This window comes from Macrosteles quadrilineatus, unplaced genomic scaffold (assembly GCF_028750875.1).
Source record: "Macrosteles quadrilineatus isolate MER2022 unplaced genomic scaffold, UCM_ALF_1.0 Scaffold_4__1_contigs__length_99947679, whole genome shotgun sequence".
In the NCBI taxonomy this organism is placed as follows: domain Eukaryota; kingdom Metazoa; phylum Arthropoda; class Insecta; order Hemiptera; family Cicadellidae; genus Macrosteles; species Macrosteles quadrilineatus.
Genome location: NW_026542597.1, coordinates 2,040,468 through 2,065,095, shown reverse-complemented (window position 1 = coordinate 2,065,095; position 24,628 = coordinate 2,040,468). Strand labels below are relative to the sequence as shown.

The 24,628-nt window shown below is 32.5% G+C and overlaps 1 protein-coding gene across 7 annotated transcripts in view; it reads left to right on the top strand.

The window, feature by feature from the left end:
* Positions 1-24,628, top strand: part of LOC128991937 (voltage-dependent calcium channel type A subunit alpha-1-like) — a 392,598-nt gene that overhangs the window by 357,485 nt on the left and 10,485 nt on the right. For all 7 annotated transcript variants that reach the window (XM_054415233.1, XM_054415232.1, XM_054415230.1 and 4 more), the window contains 9 exons: positions 3,113-3,229; positions 3,715-3,780; positions 6,938-7,029; positions 9,238-9,388; positions 10,031-10,158; positions 10,655-10,857; positions 11,249-11,353; positions 13,021-13,127; positions 18,105-18,137. In XM_054415233.1, the coding sequence (XP_054271208.1) occupies positions 3,113-3,229; positions 3,715-3,780; positions 6,938-7,029; positions 9,238-9,388; positions 10,031-10,158; positions 10,655-10,857; positions 11,249-11,353; positions 13,021-13,127; positions 18,105-18,137 (1,002 nt within the window). The remainder of the gene's footprint in view (positions 1-3,112; positions 3,230-3,714; positions 3,781-6,937; positions 7,030-9,237; positions 9,389-10,030; positions 10,159-10,654; positions 10,858-11,248; positions 11,354-13,020; positions 13,128-18,104; positions 18,138-24,628) is intronic.

Here is a 24,628-nt window from a genome sequence, read left to right as displayed (position 1 = left end):
TAAATTATTTTCATTTTGTTATTTGGTGAAAATTTAATGTGTCCTAAAGTTATTAGCTATTATCTAACAGTCCCACTTTAAGTTGGTAGATTATTTTATTATTATTAGGAAAATAAAACTATCTCGCCATTGGCAACCTATTGATGCTGGCAACACAACTGCTCAGGTCACGCAGTGGTCAACTATTTAACTCAAGTCCCACTCTATAGAAAATTGTTCAGTGTTTTCCACATTTTATGACACAGAAATATTTTGTTTTGTTGATTTTACTTTTACAACATTTTGTTTCCCATGAACAACTTTTTGTATCATCCTTGCTTTCTTAAATCTTCTGATTTTTTATTTTAATTTAAACCAAGCGGCCAACTTAACTTCATAATGAACTTGATTTAATAGTCTCTAAAGATTTGTTCCTAAATTTTTAAATATTTTCCTAATTAATGTTCTATTTTTTTACTGAAGTTAGAGCTACCTAAATCAATTTTACATGTATTAAGACTGTGTTTTGACTTCAGCAGCAGCAAATGTATAAAATAATGTATTTACTATTAAAATTGTAGGCCTCAAAGTTAATTAAAATATAGGAAAAGTTGAATAAATGATAATGATACATGTGAACTAAACAAGAATTTTCTTTCAGCACACTAAAAATGAAGTTTAGTAGTTTGTGTATAAAACCAACTTGTATAAAATTGCTACATCATCTAACCTTTTCTTGCAACTTGTTTATGAAAGGTAACTTAAGTGTAAGTGCAATAAGTAAAATAATTTAGGCAAATAAAAAAATTTAATTAAACCTCAATGAGTTTTAAATAAATTATAACCTACATTAAAGGAATTTCCACAATCAAGAAAAAAAAAAAACAGCACTACATGTTTGACTACAACCAGAAATATAGAATTTCAGTAAAACTTTTTAATGCCTGTTCCATACCTATGCCGCATTTCATGTACATATTGAATTGTTTATTTATGTTTCCATTTTCTTTGTGTCTGCTCTTTTCCACTCTCTGTTCTGTTGATTTGCTTCATGAGATTGTGTTGTTGCCTGCTCGTCTGTCTCGGGTGATACGACCCGAACACCCGAACCACCCGGTAGTGTGTAGTCACCCGAACCACTCTGCCAAGCTTGTCAATTCATCCGTTTCCGCTTCTCGGTTCCGGTCGGTTTCCACTTCTTCAGTTGAGTTCCTCCTCGTAGCCCTAGGTCATTGGCTTCATGTGAGGCAGTTGATGGACTTTGATGCATTTTTCAACTAGGTGTAGTTGCCAGTTTACTAGATGGTCTTGGCCCGCTGCATTCATTGGTGTATCAAATCATTTGTCTTCTTTGGCTTTCTGTTAGTTACTGTATATACATATTTAAGAAATAGATTACTGGTAAATCAAGTAAAAGTATTTTATTAGCTTTGATTATGTAATGTGTGATTTACTCAATTGTTAAACAAGAAATGATAAGGAGATTGATCCATGGTGTGTTTACAAAAATAAATGTAGAAGTATATTTGGTAGATTTAATTTGCTCTTCGTAAACTTACAATTTTAATAAGCTTGATCCTCATTATATTCTTATAAGATTATCTTATAATCTTAGTAGAATACGATTAAAATAGCACATCTTGTAAAGAAAAACAAAATAATCATTTTATGATTGCGTAATCATTAAAAATATATATTACTTGGTTGAAAAAGTGTAACTATAATGTTTTGGGAATTTTTAAGTGTGATTATATTAACCCTATAAACAGGTTATGACTAGGTAATCACAGGCTATAAAGTGTTAAGAATTGTAGTGTCACTTATCCCTTTTAGACCCAGCACACTCATTTGTGTAGGTAAATTTTTAAGTCCTGACAACCTAACCAACACAATTGTGTAGGTTAGATGTTTATTTTTATTTTTTTTTTAAGTTTCTGGATCTTTCCGTTGCTCAGACCTGTACGCATCGATTGTGTAGGTTATGGAGATCAGCTGGGAATTTTGGTTTTGCAGTCTACCTTCATATCTTATGGTAACACTGATTGTTTTGTTGCAATGTCAAGGTAAGATAGGAGAAAGAGGCAACTGTTAAGGTTAATGACTGTTTTATTTATGTTTTTAAACGTATATAATGCTAATTATTGCTGAAACTGAAATGGTTAATATGGTATTATGAAGGTTTTGTCTTTAAAACAAACCTAATCAATAATTTTAGTATTTGAAATCTAGGTTAAAATGCAACATTTATTCAATTTGGTCGAGGTGACTAAGATTCCCGGGTCTGAAAGGGATAAAGTTATACTACCATCACATCCATCTTACACAACAGCTATAATATCTGCTGCTACTGAAGCAATATATTTGTTTTATTTTTACATAAATTAATAAATAACCTCATTTTAATACATAGATTGTAGCCCTTTATATATTTATTTATCAGATTAATATTTCTTCTGCTTTCCAAGTATTGTGTATCATCCTCATTGAACTTGGATGACCTTGCTAAGCTGAAGCTCACTTCTGAATTCAGCTAATTATCATATACTGATTAAATTTACTTCTCTTATATAATCTCACTATACAGACTGAAGATTATTAAAAAAAATAACAATGGTCTGTTCCATTCCATTTCAAATTTCACTTGAGGCTTTCTCGCTGTGCTGTTGGAGCTGTAGATTTTTTTTAGTTTGCTCTCGCATTTATTGTTTTTGAAATTCATTTGTTAACTGTTAGATTTAAAATAAGGTTGTTGATGTTTTATTGGTGTTCTCCGAATTCTATCTTAATAATAGTACGAAGAAGTAAATTTCTGACTTCTTCAACAACTTTATCTCTTAGTAGAATCAAATTGTCATTAGAAATATGAAAGGTATTACTCGTTTTTACTTACCCCAGAAATATGTCTATTTTTTTTTTACTACCGATTCTTTTAATCTAATTTGATTTAGTAATGGTATTACATATTCAGTTAAGTTGTAGTTTAATATTCACATGAGTTGTGAATCACTTCCCAAGCCTTCATTTTGGTACTCTCTCTTAAAAAATAAATGTGATATTAGTCTAACTTATAAAAAAAATTGTGAACCTGGAATGTTTTTAATGCAGCGATAATTTAATGTTTTGTTCATGGTAGGATAATTCATTTAACATGGGTTTCCTGAGGCTGTTTCGAGCGGCTCGGTTGATCAAACTACTGAGACAAGGGTACACGATACGAATCCTGCTGTGGACCTTTGTTCAGTCTTTCAAGGTAACCTTTTATTTCATAGTGTGTTAAAAAGCTATAGTAGCCACTGAGAATAATTTTTATTCGGAGAAACTGATAGTATAATATTCGTAAACAAAAATATTCCTGATAAGCACATTAGTTATAGGATAACAATTGTTTAATATGATCCACAAATAAACACTCATTACTCTTGTAAAAACAAAGCTTTATCAGGTCTTAAGTTGAGGAAAACTTTTAAAATAAACCTATTTAAAAACAAATTTTTACCTAAAAATCTGACAAAACACCACTGGCTTGCTTATTTCATCAAACTACTGTTAATAATAAAATGCCTGTCAGACTAAGCCAAAAAAAGACAGATGACTATTAAAAATATGACTGTCAATAACAAAAATGTACAATGCATACATCTAACATTTTTGGAAGTAAATCCATAGATTTATTGCAGTATTCTCGTATATATTTTAATAATTATATGCAATCTGTTTACTAAATGCATTTTTCAGGCCTTGCCTTACGTCTGTCTGCTCATAGCTATGTTGTTCTTCATTTACGCTATTATTGGAATGCAGGTAACTGTAGATAAATCCTATGAGTACTCTAGAATTCACTGTTTGGATATCAAATTCAAAATAAATTCAAAAATAATTCAAAAGTACCATACTTGCAGTCAAGGTTTGACGATAAAAATGTATTTGTAGAACCGAGTATGTTTGAGATTAAATTCATTCAAATTCATTAAAAAATCAATAATTCAATAAGATGTAGACCTACTTTACTCTTTAATTCTACTATATTGCATCAATACATTTTAAAAGGTGTTAAACTATAACCATTCTGTCTAAAAGTCAATACTTTAGGTTTAAAATATTTGAGCTTATTTTTAAATTAGTATATTTGAATTAGATTCCAATTAGATTGAATTAGATGTTGGATGGTTTATCCAAATTGATAGTGAAGCTGGATGGTGGAAGTTGATCAGTGAGTTGGGTATGGCTTTAAATTTAAATAATTTAATTTCACTGTCCCTCCTGGTTTTCTAATAAAAGATTGTTCCAACTACTAATTGCATCCAGTGCTGCAAATGAAGTGACATTCTTATAAATTAGAATCTAGACCAGTTTGTTACCAAATATTTTTTTAAATTTTAATATTCTGAACAGTAAAAAAGAATTTGGTTTTGATCGTAATTTTAGATTTTACAGTAAACGAGGGTTGTCCATAAATTAAGGTAATCTGACAATCGACTGTTATAGTTTCGTTAACCTCTAACATCTAGACTACAGAAAACTAATTACAGAAAAAGGTTCATATTTGGGGGTACAAAGATTCATGGTGCTATCCAAGAAGGATACCGTAGTAAGAGCAGTAAAGAACATGGCACTTTTGTCAGGTTCAAACTCTTTCTTGGTCAAGAACTGTCACTCGTTGGAAACCTTAATTCACGGACAACCCTCTTTGACACACGTATGACTTTGCAAAGTCTTAGCCATCAACATAGTCATGAAATATTGGCACAGTTTTGACGCATGTCGATTGAAGCGATTGTGAGTGAGACTGCATTAGTGAATATGAGAGATGAATGTATGTGGTTGTAGCAGAAATAAAACAAAGCTCAGAATAGCTTTAGGGATCTGTCATGTCTTTCAAGGTGTTTGGCAACATGAAGTTTATACCTGAGCAATCAATCAATCGGCACAACAACTTTCAGACGTTCTTCGCCGCACTTTTGCTGCTCTTCCGGTGAGTGCGGTTGGTAGACCTGGAGGTCTCGGGCTCCTGCGGATGTTCTGTTCTTGCTTTGGATGTGGTTTTCATGTATCCTAAACTGACTTTGTTTGAGCTTACTTGTCCAGAAAACCTACCAATTATCACTTGGTTGTTCAAATTCCGTCCTCTAAATGTTTTTCACATAATATTCATTTTCAAAGATTATTGTTGAGATAAATTCATCTTAATCCTCAAATCTTGTCTTACTTATTTAGGCTGCATATTCTTAAACTATATTTGAATTGTACTCACTTACAAAAAAGCCCCTTTTACTCTTAGACCTTATTTCTGAAATAACTTGACATTTCTGAACACATATTAAAACTGAGTAACATCTTACCTTTGGTGAATTGGTGGCTTAGTTGGGAGCGACAAACTACAAGCATTGTCATTGTAGTGATGTTCAGGTTTGCATTTCGCAAAATAAATACAGTTTTTTTGCTGTACCTGCTTGATAGGTTCCACACACAGGCCTAAAGTCAAATTCGGACAAGCAAATAGATGATAAAAAGAGTCAGATAACACATTTTATTTAAATGAAAAATATACCACGATAATAAAAATATAAGTCGATTCTCGTAGCAAAAACTTTTTCTCATTACTGGAGACAACCTTTTTGGTTGAAATTATTTTCAACAGCTGATATATTAACCTCTCACAATTTGTCCTCTTTTACATTGTTGGCTCAAGCAAAGTCATGTTTATATTCTGTCAGAGACTTACACAAGTGAGAACAGAACAACTCGCAGGCTTAACGAGGAGGTAGCCCCAAGGAACCCGTCGTGCCTGTTTTGTCGTGTATAGAGGCTCGTGTAGGTCTATTGTAGTGTAGATAACTGTAATGTACTCATAGTGTACAACTTCCAAGTAGGACCCAAGTGTATATAACCTTGACCTTTTGTTCTACATATATGTAACACTGTTGAACCTTGTGGTGGTTTGAAGTACTCGTGGTAAATGTTGGTGTTTCAGAGTTGTGGTTTGTGAAACTTGTTGTTTAATACCTGTTGGTTTCTTGCTCATTGGTAAAACATTTCATTAGCATTCATTCCTTAAAGTTGGATCCTGTGAACTTAGGTCTAAACGTGTATTTGGATTTTGGAAATATAATATGTCTGATTTTTAACTTACTTACAAATTTCGGAAGTTAGTACGTGGTGAGGTTGAAAATGTTTTTTTTAGATTTGGATAAAAATTTTTAGTCCCATGTAAATTTGTGATCGAGAATAACTTTAAATCATTCTTCCAAATTAAACTCTCATAATTTGTGCAGTAGGTTCTTCAAGCGACAGAACCAAGCCCACCCAAATGTAAACATTAGAGTTTCAAACTCTCCAATAACAAAAATTACAAAAAAGACTTATTTTAATCATTAATGTTGAAAAATTAACTAGAGTGAAAAAGGTGGGGACTGTTAGATGGAAACTGTAATTACTAATTCTCATTCGTATAAAATATTTCACCATCTAAAATGTATAGGACCTAGGCTGGGACCGATGCCTTGGGTGAATGTTTTTAGGTGTCGAGATTGCTTTGGTAAAAACCTCAACAAACAAACCCAACAAGCCTAACTTGGTTTTTTGCTTAGTTAAATCAGTGCGGAAATAAGGAGTAAAAAAGTGTTCCCAAACTGTTTTTTTGTGGCTTAAAAAAAGCTACAAATAATAACACAAGTTTCTTTTAAACAAAAACTAACACGGTTGGATAAAAATTCAGGCTCAAAACTCTTTTTATGCACCATTATTTTTTCAACCATCCCAATATTGACTTTCACCACCATCATCATCATCAGAACTTGAGGGATTTGTCCTGATATCTGTAACCGACGTAGATAGTCGGATGTCAGAACATATCCCTGTTCGAGGCCCCCTTGTATGATACGACCCTGTATGTATGTCTTGGAAGTTGTATGCGCTCATGTAGGGTGTATACTGTAGCTCCCTCCCTGTATGTGCCCAGGTGTTTGGTAACATAGCTCTACAGCCTGACGCGTCCATAAACCGACACAACAACTTCCGCAGTTTTGTCCAAGGTCTCATGCTGCTATTCAGGTAATTCAGAACATATTCAGTACACTTTTCGCACTTTTACACTCTATAATCGATTATTAACTAGAATACGGCATGAACAAGTCACAGACGGTGTTGACACTCACCATTTGTGAATGTTTTAATTTTTTTAATATAATAGTCTAATAGAATTTTTGCACATTTACACTAGCGCAACACGATAGGTTATTGCGAATGGACACTAAATAGTCTCAATGAAATTACACTTAATAGATCCGTTGCCAATAAATATGTTTTTGTCACTCTTTAGTTAAATTTACTTCTATTTGCGTTGTAACACAATTTTATCTTGGTTCTTTCAAACTATAAAATATGTATGAAAAACTAATAAATTACATAAAAGCTGATCAGGTTATGGGTGACTGAATACTGTAGTAGAAAAACTATTCATATAATTTAATCTAAATACACCTTACCAAACTAGGAGGAAAAATTCTAAAATCCTAATAAATCGTTGAAGAAAAGGTCCTTCCTAATGAAACAGGCACAGTATAAAGCCCTTATACCTTATCTCTTAGTAATCATTCTCTTAGTACACATTTTGTAGACAATGATCTATATCAACTTCTGTAAACTTATATTCCAAAACTCTGTCTATAAGTGAACTTTTCTGAGTTTCCTGAAAAGTTATTTGTTCACATCATTAAAGCCCCTGTTTTTCTGGTCAGTTATTAAAGTAGATCTCAACTGCATGGAACAAAACCGTTAACATGTCTTGCAATAGAGGAATGTTGCAATGTGTGTATCAATGTAACTAATAACATCATTGTATTGTACATACTTGTCCTAAGGAACACATGAGCTGTTTTACACACTGATCATTTTTTTCATCTTTTAATTTTAGGATGATATTCAGGGTTCAACCAGGGGGTGCATTTTAGTTTTGGTAATTAGATATTTTTTAAATGAACAAAAACATTGTATTTTATTTTAACTATCTAACCTTGACTTGGTTTAGAAAACATCATAATATAATCAATTATTTAATGAAAAATAGCAATAATTTTTTGAAATCTAGCAAAGTTGTGTTTAGTTTTATTGATCTGTGGTCAGTTAGTAGGATTAACATACATAAATTGTTCAGTTACACATATATAAAATACAGTACCTTAACATGATAAAAAGTGTACATAGGCATACGATTGATTGCAAATTACCGTTTACTTATAGTGAGATTTAGTTGGAAGAGGTAGAATTGCACTTTTGTATTGAATCCCTGAAGTAGTAGGGTTTTGTTTTAGATTTTAGGGTGGACGTTCATGTATTGTTGGGTGTGTAATAGAAATAGAAATTAAATTAGCGGATAAATTAGAATTATAGCCATTTTATAATTTTGTTTTATATTTTCTAAAACTTCTCTTAAATTCAAATTCTACAATTTGCTTTATAGTATATTACAACTCTTTAAACTATTTTTCTTCATACTAGATTTAGCTTTAAAATTCTCAACTTTTTCTACTGCTTATAAATTTACTAACAACTTTGGAAATGTAAGTATTAATGTCATATACAACATTTGTTAAGCTTAAAGCTTCGATGCATTGCAAAATCAATTCAATAATCAATAATCATCTACAAACAGTATTTTTTCAAGAAAGCTGTTTAACCTTCGGATTACGGTTTTGAATCAAAATGTTGTTTGAATACCTGCATAAAGTAATCCATGGTTGCTGTAGTTTTGGTTCTAAGGTTGAACCTTATCCAGACCTAAAAGGAATCGAAAACAATCACTTCATTTGAAGGGAAATGAAGTAATTGTTTTTGGCTCCTTGTAGACCTCAAGATGGTTAAACGGAAGAACCAAAATTAGTTGGCACTTGAGAAAACAAGGATTATACTATTGTAGGTATTTAAGCCATTTTACTGGTACTAGATGCATTTTTGTGTAAATTTTTAGCATAATGTACGCCCTACCATCACTAAAACTCTTCGTATTTGCATTTTTGGTTGTGAAAGAAAACTGTGGTTGACTTTTGACCATTGAACTGAACTTAACCAATTCGTAATTTACTAGTAATTAAGGATTCAACATCTGGGACAACAACATTGTTCTGAAATGCAAAGTAATATGCTTATTTACAATAACTTGTCTCTATAAAGCCTTTTTTCATACAACCCATTGATTTACTGGTACTGAACTACTATGCCTAACAGTTTGAGGCCGCAGCTGATGGTTTTCTTATGTACCAGGTGTGCGACGGGGGAGGCCTGGCCTTCGATCATGCTGTCCTGTATCAAGGGGCGAGCGTGCGATGTACAGGCCTCCAAGGCGGAAAATGAATGCGGATCAAACCTCGCTTACGCTTACTTCGTCTCGTTCATCTTCTTTTGTTCATTTCTCGTAAGTATTTCCATAGATGAATGAGCAACTTGTAGAGCAAGCTAATGTAATAATTCTGTTTCTTCCCATAGTTTTTTTTTTTTTTTGTGATTTGTGAGATATGAAGACTGAAGAGATGCTACAGTAAATTGTCATTTCAGTTTGGCTTGGTTTATCACTTTGTTTACAAACCAGAAATCAGTAATTGACAACAGCATACTTGGTTGGAGGTTTAATTCAATTACTTTATTTACTTTATCAATTACTTTTTATCCTGAAACCTGCCACAGCTTCAACGTGGGAATGGGATGTCTTACTCTATCAATAGTCTAGGATTTCCACAGTCTACAGAATTGTATGCTTTAAGTATTTCACTAGCATCAATTACACCACTTTGTCGACTTCAGATCTTCAGCAAAACAAGCATGGTATAAGTGTTCATAATAACCAAATTCAAATAAATTTCAGCTCTTAAACAGAAATAGTGTACGATTAATGCAGTTGGTACTCGATAATCTGACACTTGGTTTTGCATCCCATAAGCAATGATTTTTTTCTTAAATAGTGTCTTAAATTGATTACTGCAATTTGAAATCCTAACAGACACAGATATAGACATTGCCAGTTGATGTTAATAATTGTATACTGTTTTCTATTTTACAGATGCTGAACTTGTTCGTTGCTGTCATCATGGATAATTTTGATTATTTAACCAGAGATTCTTCTATATTAGGAGCACATCATTTAGATGAATTTGTAAGAATATGGGCAGAATATGATCCAAACGCTACGTAAGTATTAGTCAATTTTGTGTTGATGCTACATTGTAGGTATTTTTATTTTTCACAAAGTATTTTTTCCATTTGATTAAGTAAAATATCTTCAGCAATCAGACAGAGCTCATTAATTCTATAGTTTGATGTTATTTTTGCCATAGTTAGACAATAAATCTATCTTCCACCTCAATTTTGTAACAAGTACATGGAAAGTCATGTAATAGATAGAACCTTTGATACATTAAAGAAAACCATAATAATCAAAAATTCTATATGTGAGTCAGTCTCATTCTCATAGCTTTGTTTAAATCTGCAGAGCTGCTTGTATGTTTTTTTCACCCTACTAAAGTTTCCTATAAATTGGATTGTATATACTTTAATAATTCTTATTATAAATAGATGAACATTGATTACAATTCACTTAAATATAAAATACATAGTCCTTTTAATATTATCCCTTTGTCAAATTTTTTTCTCACATATATAGTTTACCAAGCTTCTTCTCTTGCAGGGGTAAAATTCACTACACAGAAATGTATGATATGTTGAAAAATATTGATCCACCTCTGGGATTCGGTAACAAGTGCCCTAACCGCTTAGCTTATAAAAAGTTGATAAGGATGAACATGCCCTTGGACGATGACGGCAAGGTCAACTTCACCACGACGCTCTTTGCTCTCATCCGGGAAAATCTCAGCATCAAAATGAGAAGTGGTAAGATGATTTTATTTAAGTTTTAATTTTATGTTGTGGTATGACTCTATTTCCATAATTTAAAATTATCAATGGTAAAAAAAAAACGGGTTATTGTTGTTATGCACACAGGTGGCTAGCCAGTAGTGTGAGACTCCTATGGGCTTAAGACTACCCACCAAAAAATCATGTACTCTTCAGACCTTATAACCTTCATCAGAATTGTGCTGAGTTTATTATGCCCAGAGGGCTCAATCTGTTTGTGGCAGTTTATTTCTTACTATGGTGTTTCTAGGTATTTCTCTTTGAAGGCTTGAAGGACTATGTTCAACAGGTAAAACAGAAGCTAGAGATATCCCTTTTTATAGTAATAAAATAATTTTTATATATCATCATAAAAATATTTTTGCAGCCGAAGAGATGGACCAGGCAGATGAAGAGTTGCGGGATACGATCAAACAAATTTGGCCCCTTCAAGCAAAGAAAATTTTAGATCTTTTAATACCCAAAAATGAAGGTAAGCTCACCATTACATCATTTACAAAGACAAATGTTTAAGAATATGTTTTGAATAAACCATCCATATTTTATATTACTGCAATACTTCACTGATTTACTTCTCTGTATTAATAATATGAAATTCAGGATTGAATTTTTTCAAAAGGTAAAAATTTGTATCGGTTTGGTTTATCTTCAATTGGTTTGATTGACAACCTATATATGATTCACACACTTGCTACTTAGTCCTTTCCTTCCCCACTTAAAAAACAAGTCACAACCTGTTTGTTTGGTGCTGTTTTTGCATACAGGGTGATTGATATAAGTGTGCCAGCCGTTTTATTCGAAAACCATAAGAGATATCAAAAAAAGTTAAATGGTGTGCCTTGGATATTTTATTTAAAAAACTGTAGTCAAGTCGAAAAAATTATTTTAGCCGTAATTTTTCCATTATAGCCGCCAACTTAGATTTTTCTTACGGAACACCCTGTATTTTATGATGTATTCCGGTAGGAAATGTAATTTTAAGACGATTTATTCTTGTGATTTTTTCCATAAACCTAACCGTTTCAAAGATAATAATGGTTAAAGTTGTTAAATTTCAAATAGTTTTCGTATAAAACAGCTGGCATGCTTGCTTAGGCCTTTATCGAAACTCTTTCTCATGCAGAAATTTCAAAACTTTAACCATTATTATCTTTGAAACGGTTAGGTTTATAAAAAAAATTTGGAAAAATGGCGGCTAAAATATTTTTTCGACCTGACTACAATTTTTTAAATAAAAAATCCAAGGCACTTACGATTTAAATTTTTTTGATATCTCTTATAGTTTTCGAATAAAATGGCTGGCACATTATATCAATCACCCTGTATATTTGCTTCTGTTTTATAAGTGGTTTTTGAACAAATATATTACGTTTTTACTCAGACAAGCTTCTGATTTCCAAAAAGGAAGGAATTTTCTTTATAAATATTTACTATGAAAACTGAAAGAGATATTGCATCACAATGGATAAATAGTTAACAGATTATGTTATCAGTATGGATACAAATTTAAATTGTTTGAATTAATGTTTTACTATAGAATTCATAATTTCTACATTGACTTTAAGGCCATTGTAACAGAAATACGATTACGGTTAAGTGGAAAGGTCCTATTAGTGGGAATTTGTTCAATAATTAGTGTATGAGAGTTAAAACAACCATTGACATTGACATAACACCATCAAACTCTAGTTGACAGCTTGTCTCTTGTCTCCTCTCTTCAGATCTTCCCCTTATTGATTTCCGTCCATCATCCTGCTCTTTCATGTCTGCTCTTTCTTTTCCGTTCTCTTTCTTTACGTACCTCCTTTTCATCCATTGGATTTAGTTCACCCGTCTCCTCTGTCCTGCTCTTTCTGTAGGTCTCCTTTTCATCCTGTGGTTTTAGTACACCCCACTCCTTCATTCTGTAATTTCTTTACATCTCTCTTATTTATCCAGCGATTTCTATACAACCCTCCTTCCTTCATCCTCTTCTTTCTGTTCAACCCTTTCTTTTATCATGTTCTTTCTGTACGTCCATCTCCTTCATACTGTTATTTCTGAATGTCTTTCTCTTTCATCGTAATCTTTCTACTCATTTTTTTTCTAATGTCTACCTGTATTTATAGTTAGTTTTAACTGTAATTTGTATGTTTCCAGAGCTGGGAAAGGACAAGTTGACAGTAGGCAAGATCTACGGAGGTCTTCTGATCCTAGAGAGCTGGAGATCCACCAGGTTTGGACAGCTAGAGTCGTCAGGGCCCCCGGTGAGTGACATTGCTCCAGCTGTATTTTTTCTGCAACAGATCAATCATGTTGGTACATGCAGTACCGGTTATTCACTATTCTACATTACAATACTATTTTACATTACAAAAATATTCAAGACAGTTTTAAGTTTGAAAGTCCCCGTGATATTTTATCTTCCGATTAAAATTTAAGCTTTCAACTTCACTTTATATTCTAAATTTGAAAAAAAATGAAGTCATTAATTATACATTCTAGTTCAATTAAGTGGTTGAAATTGATTTAATAGTGAATCTAAAACAATAATCAATAACCAATCAGTCCTTTTGTATTTCTATTATCAAGATTTATTTTTATGTTCTTCATGAGTAAAGCTAATCTATTTCTTCCCAATAAAATACAATATGTAAGATCACATTTGAAAAGTGAAAAGCTGTTTTACAGCTATAAGGTTATAAAGTAGGCTTGCCTGCTGACAGTAAGATACAAATATATCAGAGATAAGCTTAACTGATCACTATAAATTTACAAGCAGGGGTCTCAATCCCGGGATCCCGGCCAATTTTTGATACCTAGAAATCCCGGGATTGGTGACTTTTAATCCCGGGATTAACGGGATTGAAAAACCTATGTTAATATTAATTTTTTTGTGAATTTGAGGTCTTTTACTTACGGAAAACTAATAAAAATAGTCCAATAACACTTTGAACACATATACTCTTTATTTTTAGGATGATCTTATGAAATGGTATAAGTAATGATCTTTTTGATTGTAAAATTTATTTATCATTAAACTCAATAGGCGAACGAATGTAGGCCTAAATATATGTTTCTGTTTTTAGACGATTAGGATTAACTTTCTGTAAATGTTTTTACATTAGTTAGAACTTAATTACAGTAGGCCTACAAGTTATTTTGAGTTTTACTTTTGAGATTAAACGCAAACAATGCAATTCGTGTAGCAAACATAACATTGCAATCGGAAATTTAAGTATTATTTTCATTGAAGCCATAAAATATAACTATAAAATAAACACATGATTATAATCTCATTATTAAGATTGCTTATATTTAGGGTCTATAACTTTATCTTCATATTTGGTTATTAGTGTGGTGAGTAAATTTCTTACAATCTAAAATTACGTTTTTCATACACTCGCTACTACATAAGCAGATGGTTTATTGTTTTACAGTATCTTATATTGTTTTATTGCTGTCAGTCAAAATAACATTTTTACGCCGATACTTGTGATTCTTCCCATTTTATCTTTTTCTCTTAGCTATCTTTAATCTATCTATTAGCGTGACATATAGGCTACGTGCGAGTGCGGTTGCTCGTGATTTTTTTAAAAATGTATTCATTACATTTTAGAGTGACATATCAACATTTATACACTGTCAAAAAAAAATACGGGCGATGAAAGTTCCGCGTGGTAATATTTATTAACTTAGAAAACGGAAACATTTCGCAGTGTAATTGCGTGTGTATACTGGTAAGGCCAGTTTAAAACATTAAAGTACTCAACAATGGGACTTCTCGCTCATTTAAAATGGCTAAAAAGTTAAAAATCATATCATATAATCCCGGGATCGGCTGAGACGAATCCCGAAATCCCAGGATTGGATTGAAGGCCCGGGATTGAGACCCCTGTTTACAAGGGTGGGTTGGCGAGAGTAATGATATTTGTAAACCTACTTATTTATTTGTATTTGTTTTTATGTTTTTTTTACAACTGTAAAAAATGTTTTGTAGAAAATTGAATTGGTTTTTCATAACAAATCTATTTAAAATATTTAAAAAAATTAGATAAGTGACTAAACAAAGTTTAATTAAACTTATTTAAAAGTGGTAGGATTGCTTATCTAATATATAACAAAGTTATTGAATTAATTTTTCTACAGCAATATGAAGTACCTTGAATTATTTTATAACTATATTTTGCTTTGATATAATTTTACTAATGAATATTAGTTGTGTTACGATAATTTAGACACAAGTTTAATCTTCTGTAAATAGAACATTGAAGCAAAACGTCAAATAGTTTACTTGAATTTAAATTCTTTAAAATTAAGAAACAAACCACAACATTGTACAAGTTATGTTTTTTAAGGTTTTGGAATTTTTAATTTTATAAATTAGTTATGGCTATTTACCATTTATTTACACAATGTAAGAAAACTAAATCTCAAAATGGCCATTTTACTAGTGAATCCTCTGTATTTGGGTATCACTATTCCTAACACTTTTTTTATTACATTTTAACCATATCCTTAGTCATTGAATAATGGAAGAAGACCATTACAAGGAGTTTATGTACAAACCTAGCATAGTGAGAGACTGATTAGCAGATCTAGATAGAGGTTACGTAACGTTCACATTGAGGAGAGGGTGTTGCACAGTTTGCATGAATGACACAAGGCTAGACTAGGTCGGTGTTGCAGAGTGTATACCTCCGTCACTGGCAGACTACACAATTGAGAGGTCGGTGGCTCAGTCTATAGGGTTGGACGATGAATCTATTGCAGCAACGTTGTTGGTCGGAATCTTGGTGCCATTAAATTTCAGTTCGGTTGGCGAGTCTCTCTTGTACTGTACAGGCCCTTGGTATCTAGTTCCACTCACACAGGCCCAAGGCCTATGTGGACTGGTAAATGCAATGTTATAAGAGCCTGTCAAGCTTTTAAAAATATCTTCTACGAAGAATCCTTGAGTTTCCAGAAAAAACTTAATGAGATAAGATCCATCAAAATAATTAATTATGTAATACCTACGCTTTTATTAAGGCGCTTAGATACTATCATAAAAATTGCTAATACCACAGGTTTTTGTAAATTAAAGTAACATAATTGTGATTTGAATTTAGAAAATCTGATTCTTGTTTTTTTGCATCTTTTTTAAAAACGATTTTTGTTTGTTGATAATTCATAAAATAATAACTATGATAAATTGCACAAAATAGTAAATGAATAATTTGAGATTGATTACTCTGGAGCGGCAAAATCAATTAGATTTTTTTTTTGTCCTAAGGACGCTAGGCACGAGCTTGGGATTGTTTTTCACATTACTTCAGGCTAGACCTAGGGGTTGCGGCATTATCACTTAGATAAAATCCATTGGTGACTTGGCGGGGATCGAACCCGGGACCTCAGGGACTGAAGTCCCGGGCTCTAACCACTACGCCAGCTCGCTCCAAAAAAAAAAAAAAAATCAAGTAAAATAATATAATATAAATCAATAATAGCAATAGCCCAATGTTTTTTACAATATTCGTATTTAAAAGACTTCCAAACAGATTTAAAACATTATACAAATCTTTTTGGATGAGGGTTTTCATGAAATAAGGGTACGGTAAATAAATTGCAAACCTGCACACGTTATAGTTTCACCCAAAGCTTCTCATTAGTTTCTGAGGCCGGTGACGGTTGGTAACTCTGCACTAATGTGTAGGATTCACTGTTGTTCTCCGTGTGTAGCTGAGATACATAAATGTACATCAACATCCTTTGCATGTCTCTGTACTAACATGACACTTAACAAGCCCAACGTCTGTGTTAATACTGACTCTATGATGGATATTGATTGGTTTGATCAGTACAAAGGTAGTAAAACTGAGTTACAAAAATATTACCTCGTTAGTTTTTAAATGCAGCTCAACTAATATCGACATTTATGAATCAGAACTGTTGTGTAAACTATGTTTTGTCTGAGACTGCATAATTTGTGGGAGTAGTATCTTTCTGTATAAAATGTCACATCTTTTTTCTTTCACATTTTCCCCCAAAGATAAAAAATAAAATAATTAATTACAAAAATTTTAAAATAGAATAAAAATATGAATTTTTTAATCTCATTTTGAATATGTGTTCAGAAAGTGTTTTAACAATCACACAGACCACTTATGACTAAACTTCATGCTTTTTGCTTGTCATGCGTTTTGTGAAATTGTCACACTGGTCTGAAATTCAAATTGACAGTTTTACCCCAGAAAATTCTTTATATCAAAGTTTTTCCGGTTGAAAGCAGGGATGAATCAATGCTGTGAACTGTATTTTTGCTTGTGTGAGAGATATGAAAGGGTTTGACTGGTGTGTTATGATTTGATGGATCAGTTTTTTTATCTGAGTTTGATTGAGTTTGATTGAATTTGATTTAATGTCACCACACACTGATTTCAAGGCGGAATTCAGGAAGCTTGGTGTTTCAGCCTAACATGCTTATAATTGGTTTTCAACACTGTACATAAGTGTTATTGAGTTTGTACATACTATTTATATTTGTTTTGCCATCTATTTTACAGAGGTTTAGAATGGGTAATGGATGCTATTACTGGCGATCCAAGCGATTCCTTTTACTTAATACCTTTTAGTAAATGTGAAAATACTGTTACTTACTTACAATACTAAAAATCAACAAATATTTTCACTCCATAGTTTTCTATTTCTTTTTATGAATAATTAAGATAAAACTTAACTAAAACTATTTTAAAAATATAAATAATTTGACAATTTAAATTGAATATTTTTGAGTGTTGAAGAAGGCACTATAAATATTTTTGAAATAATATCCAATAATTTAGTTTAATAAAAGTACTACCATTCTTTTAAGTTTTTTTTGAATTAAACATAATATCTTAAATGAAACTTATGCTAAATCCACCGAGGAAACTAAAAAAAATACTGGAATTCACCAAATATACTTAATTATTTAGACTCTACTATGCCATTCTGAATCTCCTTTGTTTCATATGGCTTTCTGTAGAACATTTTATTGTTAGGCATCCTAGACAGCAAAACATATGTGTGAGTCTTACAAGTGAATGTTTAACAAGGAGATAATGACATAAGGTGGTAAAGCCATCAATACACTTGAGAGAGGATACTTGAAGATGCACTCAAGATACCCAAGATCTATTGGGAAGCTCAACAGGCTAAGGAAGGAGTGGCTATTGGCTAGCTCGGCCCCCTCAAAAGGCAATAACTTATTTGTTTGGTTTCAGGGATTTGGTGGTCATAGTCCTCCAAATGAGGCGGTAGTATTATTTTTATAGACTTTCTTTCTCGTACAAAAATACTTTTTTCGTAGACGATTTTGTTGAATTTTCTTTCGACTGTTAGTATGAGAAAGAAGCAATCTTATTTTGAATTGTAAAACCAGTATCAAGCTGAATAAGGATTAATTAATTGCCATTAAAATAAAATATTTCTTTTTCTAGCTATATATTTAATTATTTTTGTATTTGTATAATTTTTTTATAGTTTTTTCTGACGAATGTTCTGGTCAAAATCTAGTATTGAAATGTTAAAACAATTTAGTTTCTAGTTTAATTTGATTTGGTATAGTTTTTGTGACTAAGAAAAGGGTTGGGCTATATTTCAAGCTGTCATAATAATTAGCATCAATCGATAGAAAACAAAACCGTGGTGGACAACAGTAACATGTTTTGTTTGTGGACTCAAATTATTTTCAATTGAGGGGAGAATAACTTATTCAGTTTGATATTGGCAAGCTATTGCAAATTTTGGATGCCTCAAAAGCGTAATGCATAAGTTATTTTCACTTAGCATTTGCATTTAATCTTTCCCTTGACTTAGGCAAACCAGGTGCTTGGTATAGATAGCGTAGGGGGCATGTAGGCACGTAAAGCTGCTGTATTTTTGCTTTGCACTCTGTTCTATTGCATGATTACTAACCGTTTTCTTCAAAAATCTTTCGGCTACATTCTCTAGAATAAGTTCAAATTTGTTTAAATTTCTTCGACACTCAAGATATATTTGCATGAAAATTCACTTTGCTGTCCAATGAGTGGAAATATGATTCTGAAACGTCTTCCATTGATTTTTACTTTAAATGACCATGAATAGTGAGTTGTATTTGACAAACTTTTTCAGAGATGTGGTAATGCGGAAATAGGAAGAGTTTTTCCCTGTTATCAGTTGCCTACTAACTATAAATAAATACAAATACATTGATGCATTTATCATTGTTTCATTGATACTATCTAAGTCGATGAGGACATTTTCAGGTAGCTTAAACGTGTTTTATATGAGCAAATCTTGTATGACCAACTCTATGGCAATTGAACTGTTATACACATTAGTGGAGATTTATTATATCTAATATATTTGCAGCTCTGTAAAGAGGTATAAAAGGTACGGTCATTCCCTATTGTCTTCTTTGATGAGAGATTAGCAGGGTAAGGGGGTAGGTGAGAGGAGTGCAGGAGTGTAGTTTTATGGTGGTAGATAATGTAGTTTTGTGTAGAGTCGTAGATTTAAAAGGACTGTGTTTCTTTTGTAGATGGTAAACACAGATTAGTAATAAGTAGAAAATAGAATAATATTATAGAATATAGAGTGTTTTGAATGTGTACTGATAAAGTGAAAGGCAAGTAATAGCATTAGGAGATTACCAAGCACCAATTGACTTGGGACTCTTCAGAGCCCAAAGACACAAACACAACAATAAAACACCATTCAACTCTTGTCTCATTATATTGTTATAAAATCAATATATAAACAATATGTCCATGGCATGGTTCTAGGTCCAAAGGTGCTAGACCTAACCTTATCTAGATCAGTTGTGTTGTTTGGAATGTATTGATTTGTGTAATCTGTACTGTTGGTTTCAAAGGTTGTTTACCGACGGAAAAGCAGGCCATTTAAAATCTTAAAAGTAACAGTTCTTCCACAGTTAATAAGACTTTGTGTAAAACAAAGGTAAACACACATGTTAGACTTGATTCACTTAAAACAATATTGTTTCCCTTTGGAAATATTAAATCGTGCAAAGATTGATGAGAAACCTTCTATTGTCTTTTATTCGTTAGACCATTAAAAACCAAACATCAGTTTTGCAAGCATTGAAAGGGTAAGATTCAGAGGCTATGTTGATCTATGTAGATTTTCCATGAAGTGTGGATTATTCAATGAGACGTTGATACTAGGTGTGTACACTGTTGTGCCGTATTGCTAGGTTATTGGAGCATATCTAGTGTAAGGTTGTGGATTAGCGAGAGGCTGTGTGTTAGCTTGACTTTGTTCCACCAGCGATCTTCATTTTTTAACTGCCTGCTGGACGTTGCGGCCGGCACGTGGGCAGGCAATGGCCGTCAACACGACCCCGACGACGAGGCCAGCTGCCTCTTATCCCGCAGGAATACCAACCGCTCCAAGTAAGAAACAAACTTACACTCACACAGTTAGGGGCAATGACCTTGCTGTAAAATGTTATTTCAGTTATCTTTGATCTTTTGTTCTGATTGATAAAACTCACTCTTGAAGCTTATAGGATGTTTTCTGGGATATTGGACTTACTTGTAGAGGGAAAGTCCGTTCTGACACATAACATACAAAAAGTTAGAGACTTTCATTGTCACTGACAGCATTTTCAATCTCATGGTGCTTTTTTTTTTGTAAACTTTGGTTGACTTTTTCCTTACCCCGATAAGGATGATATCCAAGAACAACCCTTAAAACCTAAAATCTCACATATGAGAGTTGGCACATTAACCCACTTTATTTATAGTTGGTGTCTCTTACGGTTCTACTGAAGATAAACACAGCAAGTGTCATGCCCTACATTCTAAACCTGACAGAACATTCTCTGTAAATATGTACTGATAAAAATAACATGTTACATTCATGAAAGAAAACAAACTTTCGGAACATAAATAGATTTTATTCCAAAATAAATGTTAACAAATACATTGTTGAACAACTTTTATCACATTCATTTATACAACCTATAAACATTTACCAAACTAACTTATACTTGTTGAGTCTATTTTTAAAGTGTATTATTATGAGTTTCATATCACTATAATATATCTGACATTTATAGTTATTTTCCAACAAAAGTTAAATGCCAGTTCGGCCAATTCTTTTAAAATAATATAAAATTCAATCAAAACGTCTTTAACAATTTAATCTTTGTTTAAATATTAAAATTAATTTTTTATTTAGTTTTTCCACCAAAAAGTTAGTGTTAACAAGTATGAAATATTTGTTATAGTTACTACCCCAATTTTTTAGAGAAAATTCAGAAAATGAATCCATCATAATAGACTAATACAAATAATTGGATTCATGAAAAAATATAAAACATGTCAATAGCATAGGAGGTGTGGCTATAAAAAGAGACTGGTTTCTAAGAGACAAACCACGTGAATTTGAAGGCCAAACGCCATGTTGCCGAGTCGCCTAACATCCCTCATCCCGGCCTGTTTGACGACTCTTGGCTGCTCATTTTTACCACAGCTTTCGTTTGTATCCGACCGTATATTCACAACTCCTCGGGAAAATAGACATTATGTTTTTGGGCCTCAACAGGTGTTTTTTTTGTAATGCTGACCGTTAAATTACTATTAAAATACTAAAAAAATAACAGATCACTATCTTTATTGATGATTCCCAAATACCAGAACAAATTTCCATCCATGATGATTTTGAGCACCAGTTTATACACAGTTTTCTCATGTTGAAATGTTCATATAATATAGCCTATCAAACTGATTCTGTCAACTCCTATAGCCCAAGCAACTGCAGGGAGACTCAAAGAACTATCTTGATGGATCAGATTGACTATTTTTCAATGTTTTTATTAGTTTTTTGAAGTTGAACATACTCAGCGCGGATCATTTTTGTTATTTTCTCTCCATTTTTTAGATGTATATTGCACTCAAAAACCTGTGTTCGTGTTACATATTGATTCCCGTTGTAAGAGAGAATAAATAACAACAAAAGTTGCATTAAAAAAAACACGTTGTATACCATTATACCATTTTCTGAAGAGAGGTAAATATAGGGTGATTTTTTTATTGGTGCGGTTTTTAAAACTAAATAAAAAAAATGAAAAACAACCTGCAATGACATAAAAATGCATTTATTTGAACTACAGTGTCATGACATTAACGTTTAAAAATGATTTCTGGCATATGGACTCCATTCCGTTTGCGTAGAAAGCCCAATCGAGAAGTCCAATTTTCGAATACTGTTTCCAGCAGCTGTGGTTGAATAATTCCGCCAATAACTCGACGAATGTTAGCTTCCAAGTCATTTAAAGTTTCAACACTATCGGGCAATGTTACGGGACTTTCTCGTTCCTCAGCTAAACGAACTTGAAGTGGATTTAGAAAATGTCTGGTTCCAACAAGACGGCGCGACATGCCACACGGCAAACGACACAATTGGCCTTTTGGCAGAAACATTTGGTGAACGTATCATCTCATTTAGAGGTACAGTAGTGTCAACTGGCCCCCACGGTCGTGTGATATCACGCCAACAGACTTCTTTCTGTGGGGATATGCTAAGTCTCAAGTATACGCTGACAAGCCACAAACTTTAAATGACTTGGAAGCTAACATTCGTCGAGTTATTGGCGGAATTCAACCACAGCTGATGGAAAGAGTATTCGAAAATTGGACTTCTCGATTGGGCTTTCTACGCGAACGGAATGGAGTCCATATGCCAGAAATCATTTTTAAACGTTAATGTCATAACACTGTAGTTCAAATAAATGCATTTTTATGTCAATGCAGGTTGTTTTTCATTTTTTATTTAGTTTTAAAAACCGCACCAATAAAAAAATCACCCTATACATGATCTGATAAAGATTGTGGCCAAACTAAGTAGCCTAGAGTTGCCAAACGGGTCGGAATATGGAGGAGGCATTTCAGGCAACGTGGAAATATGGCTTTTAATTTTGAGAATCACACAGTTTGTCCCTTAGTTATAGTCCTAGTCTTGTTATTTTATAGCCACACATCGTATCTCACAACTATACACAATGTAACTCAACTAAAAATAAAATTATTTACCATATTTTAATAACTATTTCTAACATGAACATCATTTAAGTCAGAAGGAACTAAACCCAGTTGGTGTACTTTATCTGCTAAAACATAACATTTATTAAGTTTTTTCCATACAAATTCGTCACTTAGAACACAGAACATGCAAAATTGTGAATAAAACTCTTGACATCTTTAAAAACTCTTGACATGTTCAAAATTACATAACATCAAAGAGTCCTGGGCTTCAATGATGATCATTCTCCGATGCAAAAGTAAGTTACTGTGCGGATTCGACTAATCATTTAATGTCTTTTACAGGTGCAAAAAGGTGAAGAATGGTTATCTTTTGGTGAAGTTTGATGTTGTGTGTAATTTTAGAATAGATTTGTATAGAACTACATGAAATTTCTAGAATCGGAGCCTAGAGGTCATAAATTGATGTACCATTACCCTTTGAGCTTCTTGAGTTCATCACTTGTAGAGAAAATGAGAAAAGAACTTTTTGTGTGCTTTATGCTAGAGGTACTACTTCAGCACCCCCATATCCTCATTTAACGTATATTCCGCAAGTAGGACTGTATAACAAATATGTTTTTAATGAAAATTATTTGCAATTTATTACTTTGTTACAATAAATCAAAATGGTTATTTTAAATTGATTTTTAATACAATAAAGAGCCTTGTTGTATTCTTTGGCATAAATTTACCCTGACACAATTTAAAACTCTTTGATTTTTCAAGAAAAGTGTTGAACAAGAAGCTACAGATTAGAAACTAGATATAATCAATGTCTGTGTGTATTTGATGTGTTGTGTAATAAAGTGTATTAGCTTAGAATACATAACATGTAACATGTTATTTGTACAAATAGTTGGTAATAAGATTCAGAGGTTCATAGGTGAAGTGTAGTATCAAAAAAAATTTTCACCACTCTATGATGTTTTAAGCCGTTTTACAAACGTTAATTGGAGGCTGAAAGCTACGTATTGTTCTCCATTCCAGCTGTCATCGTTATTTGGGGACCGAGCAGGTTTTTACACCCCTAAGGCCGAAAATCTGTTGTTCACTTGTATATTAAATACATAAGCAGTATCCATATAATGCATTGCAATTCACATAACCTTAAATTTGTAGTTGTGTGCACTTATTGTATATAGTTTCTCAATTTTGTATAGTGTGGTGAAAAATAGCGTTCGTACGACGGGCCGAAAGGGTTTTGTGTCTCTCAATCATTTTAAGTTCTCGACTTCATCTCGAACTTAAAAAATGATCTCGAGCTGGCAAAACCTCATTTTTGGCCCTAGGTACGAAATATACTATTAAGTAATAAGAGTTTTGGTGCTTTTAAACTGACGGATCAGTTTAACTTGTAAATTTTTATTGTAAACACATTTTACTATCATTCTATTTCAAATTGTAAAAAAAAATAGTCATTGATTTGATGGTTGATTTTGGGTGGTTAGATTTCACTGACATGTTCAGGATTTCAATTTAGGGAAGGTCTATTACATCCTAAGGGATTCTCTATTTATTTAGACGAATTATTAAAATTATATGGGAGGGGAGATCAGCTTTTGGGTACCTGTTTTTTGTATTACACATGAGGATAGTCTTAATTTTAACCCACTTTTGATGCTTTTTGGATGTTCAGGAATCTTAAGGAGATGCGAAAAATGCTGCTACCGTCAACCAAATTAGATAAATATTTAGATTTAATGTGCCCGTTGTGT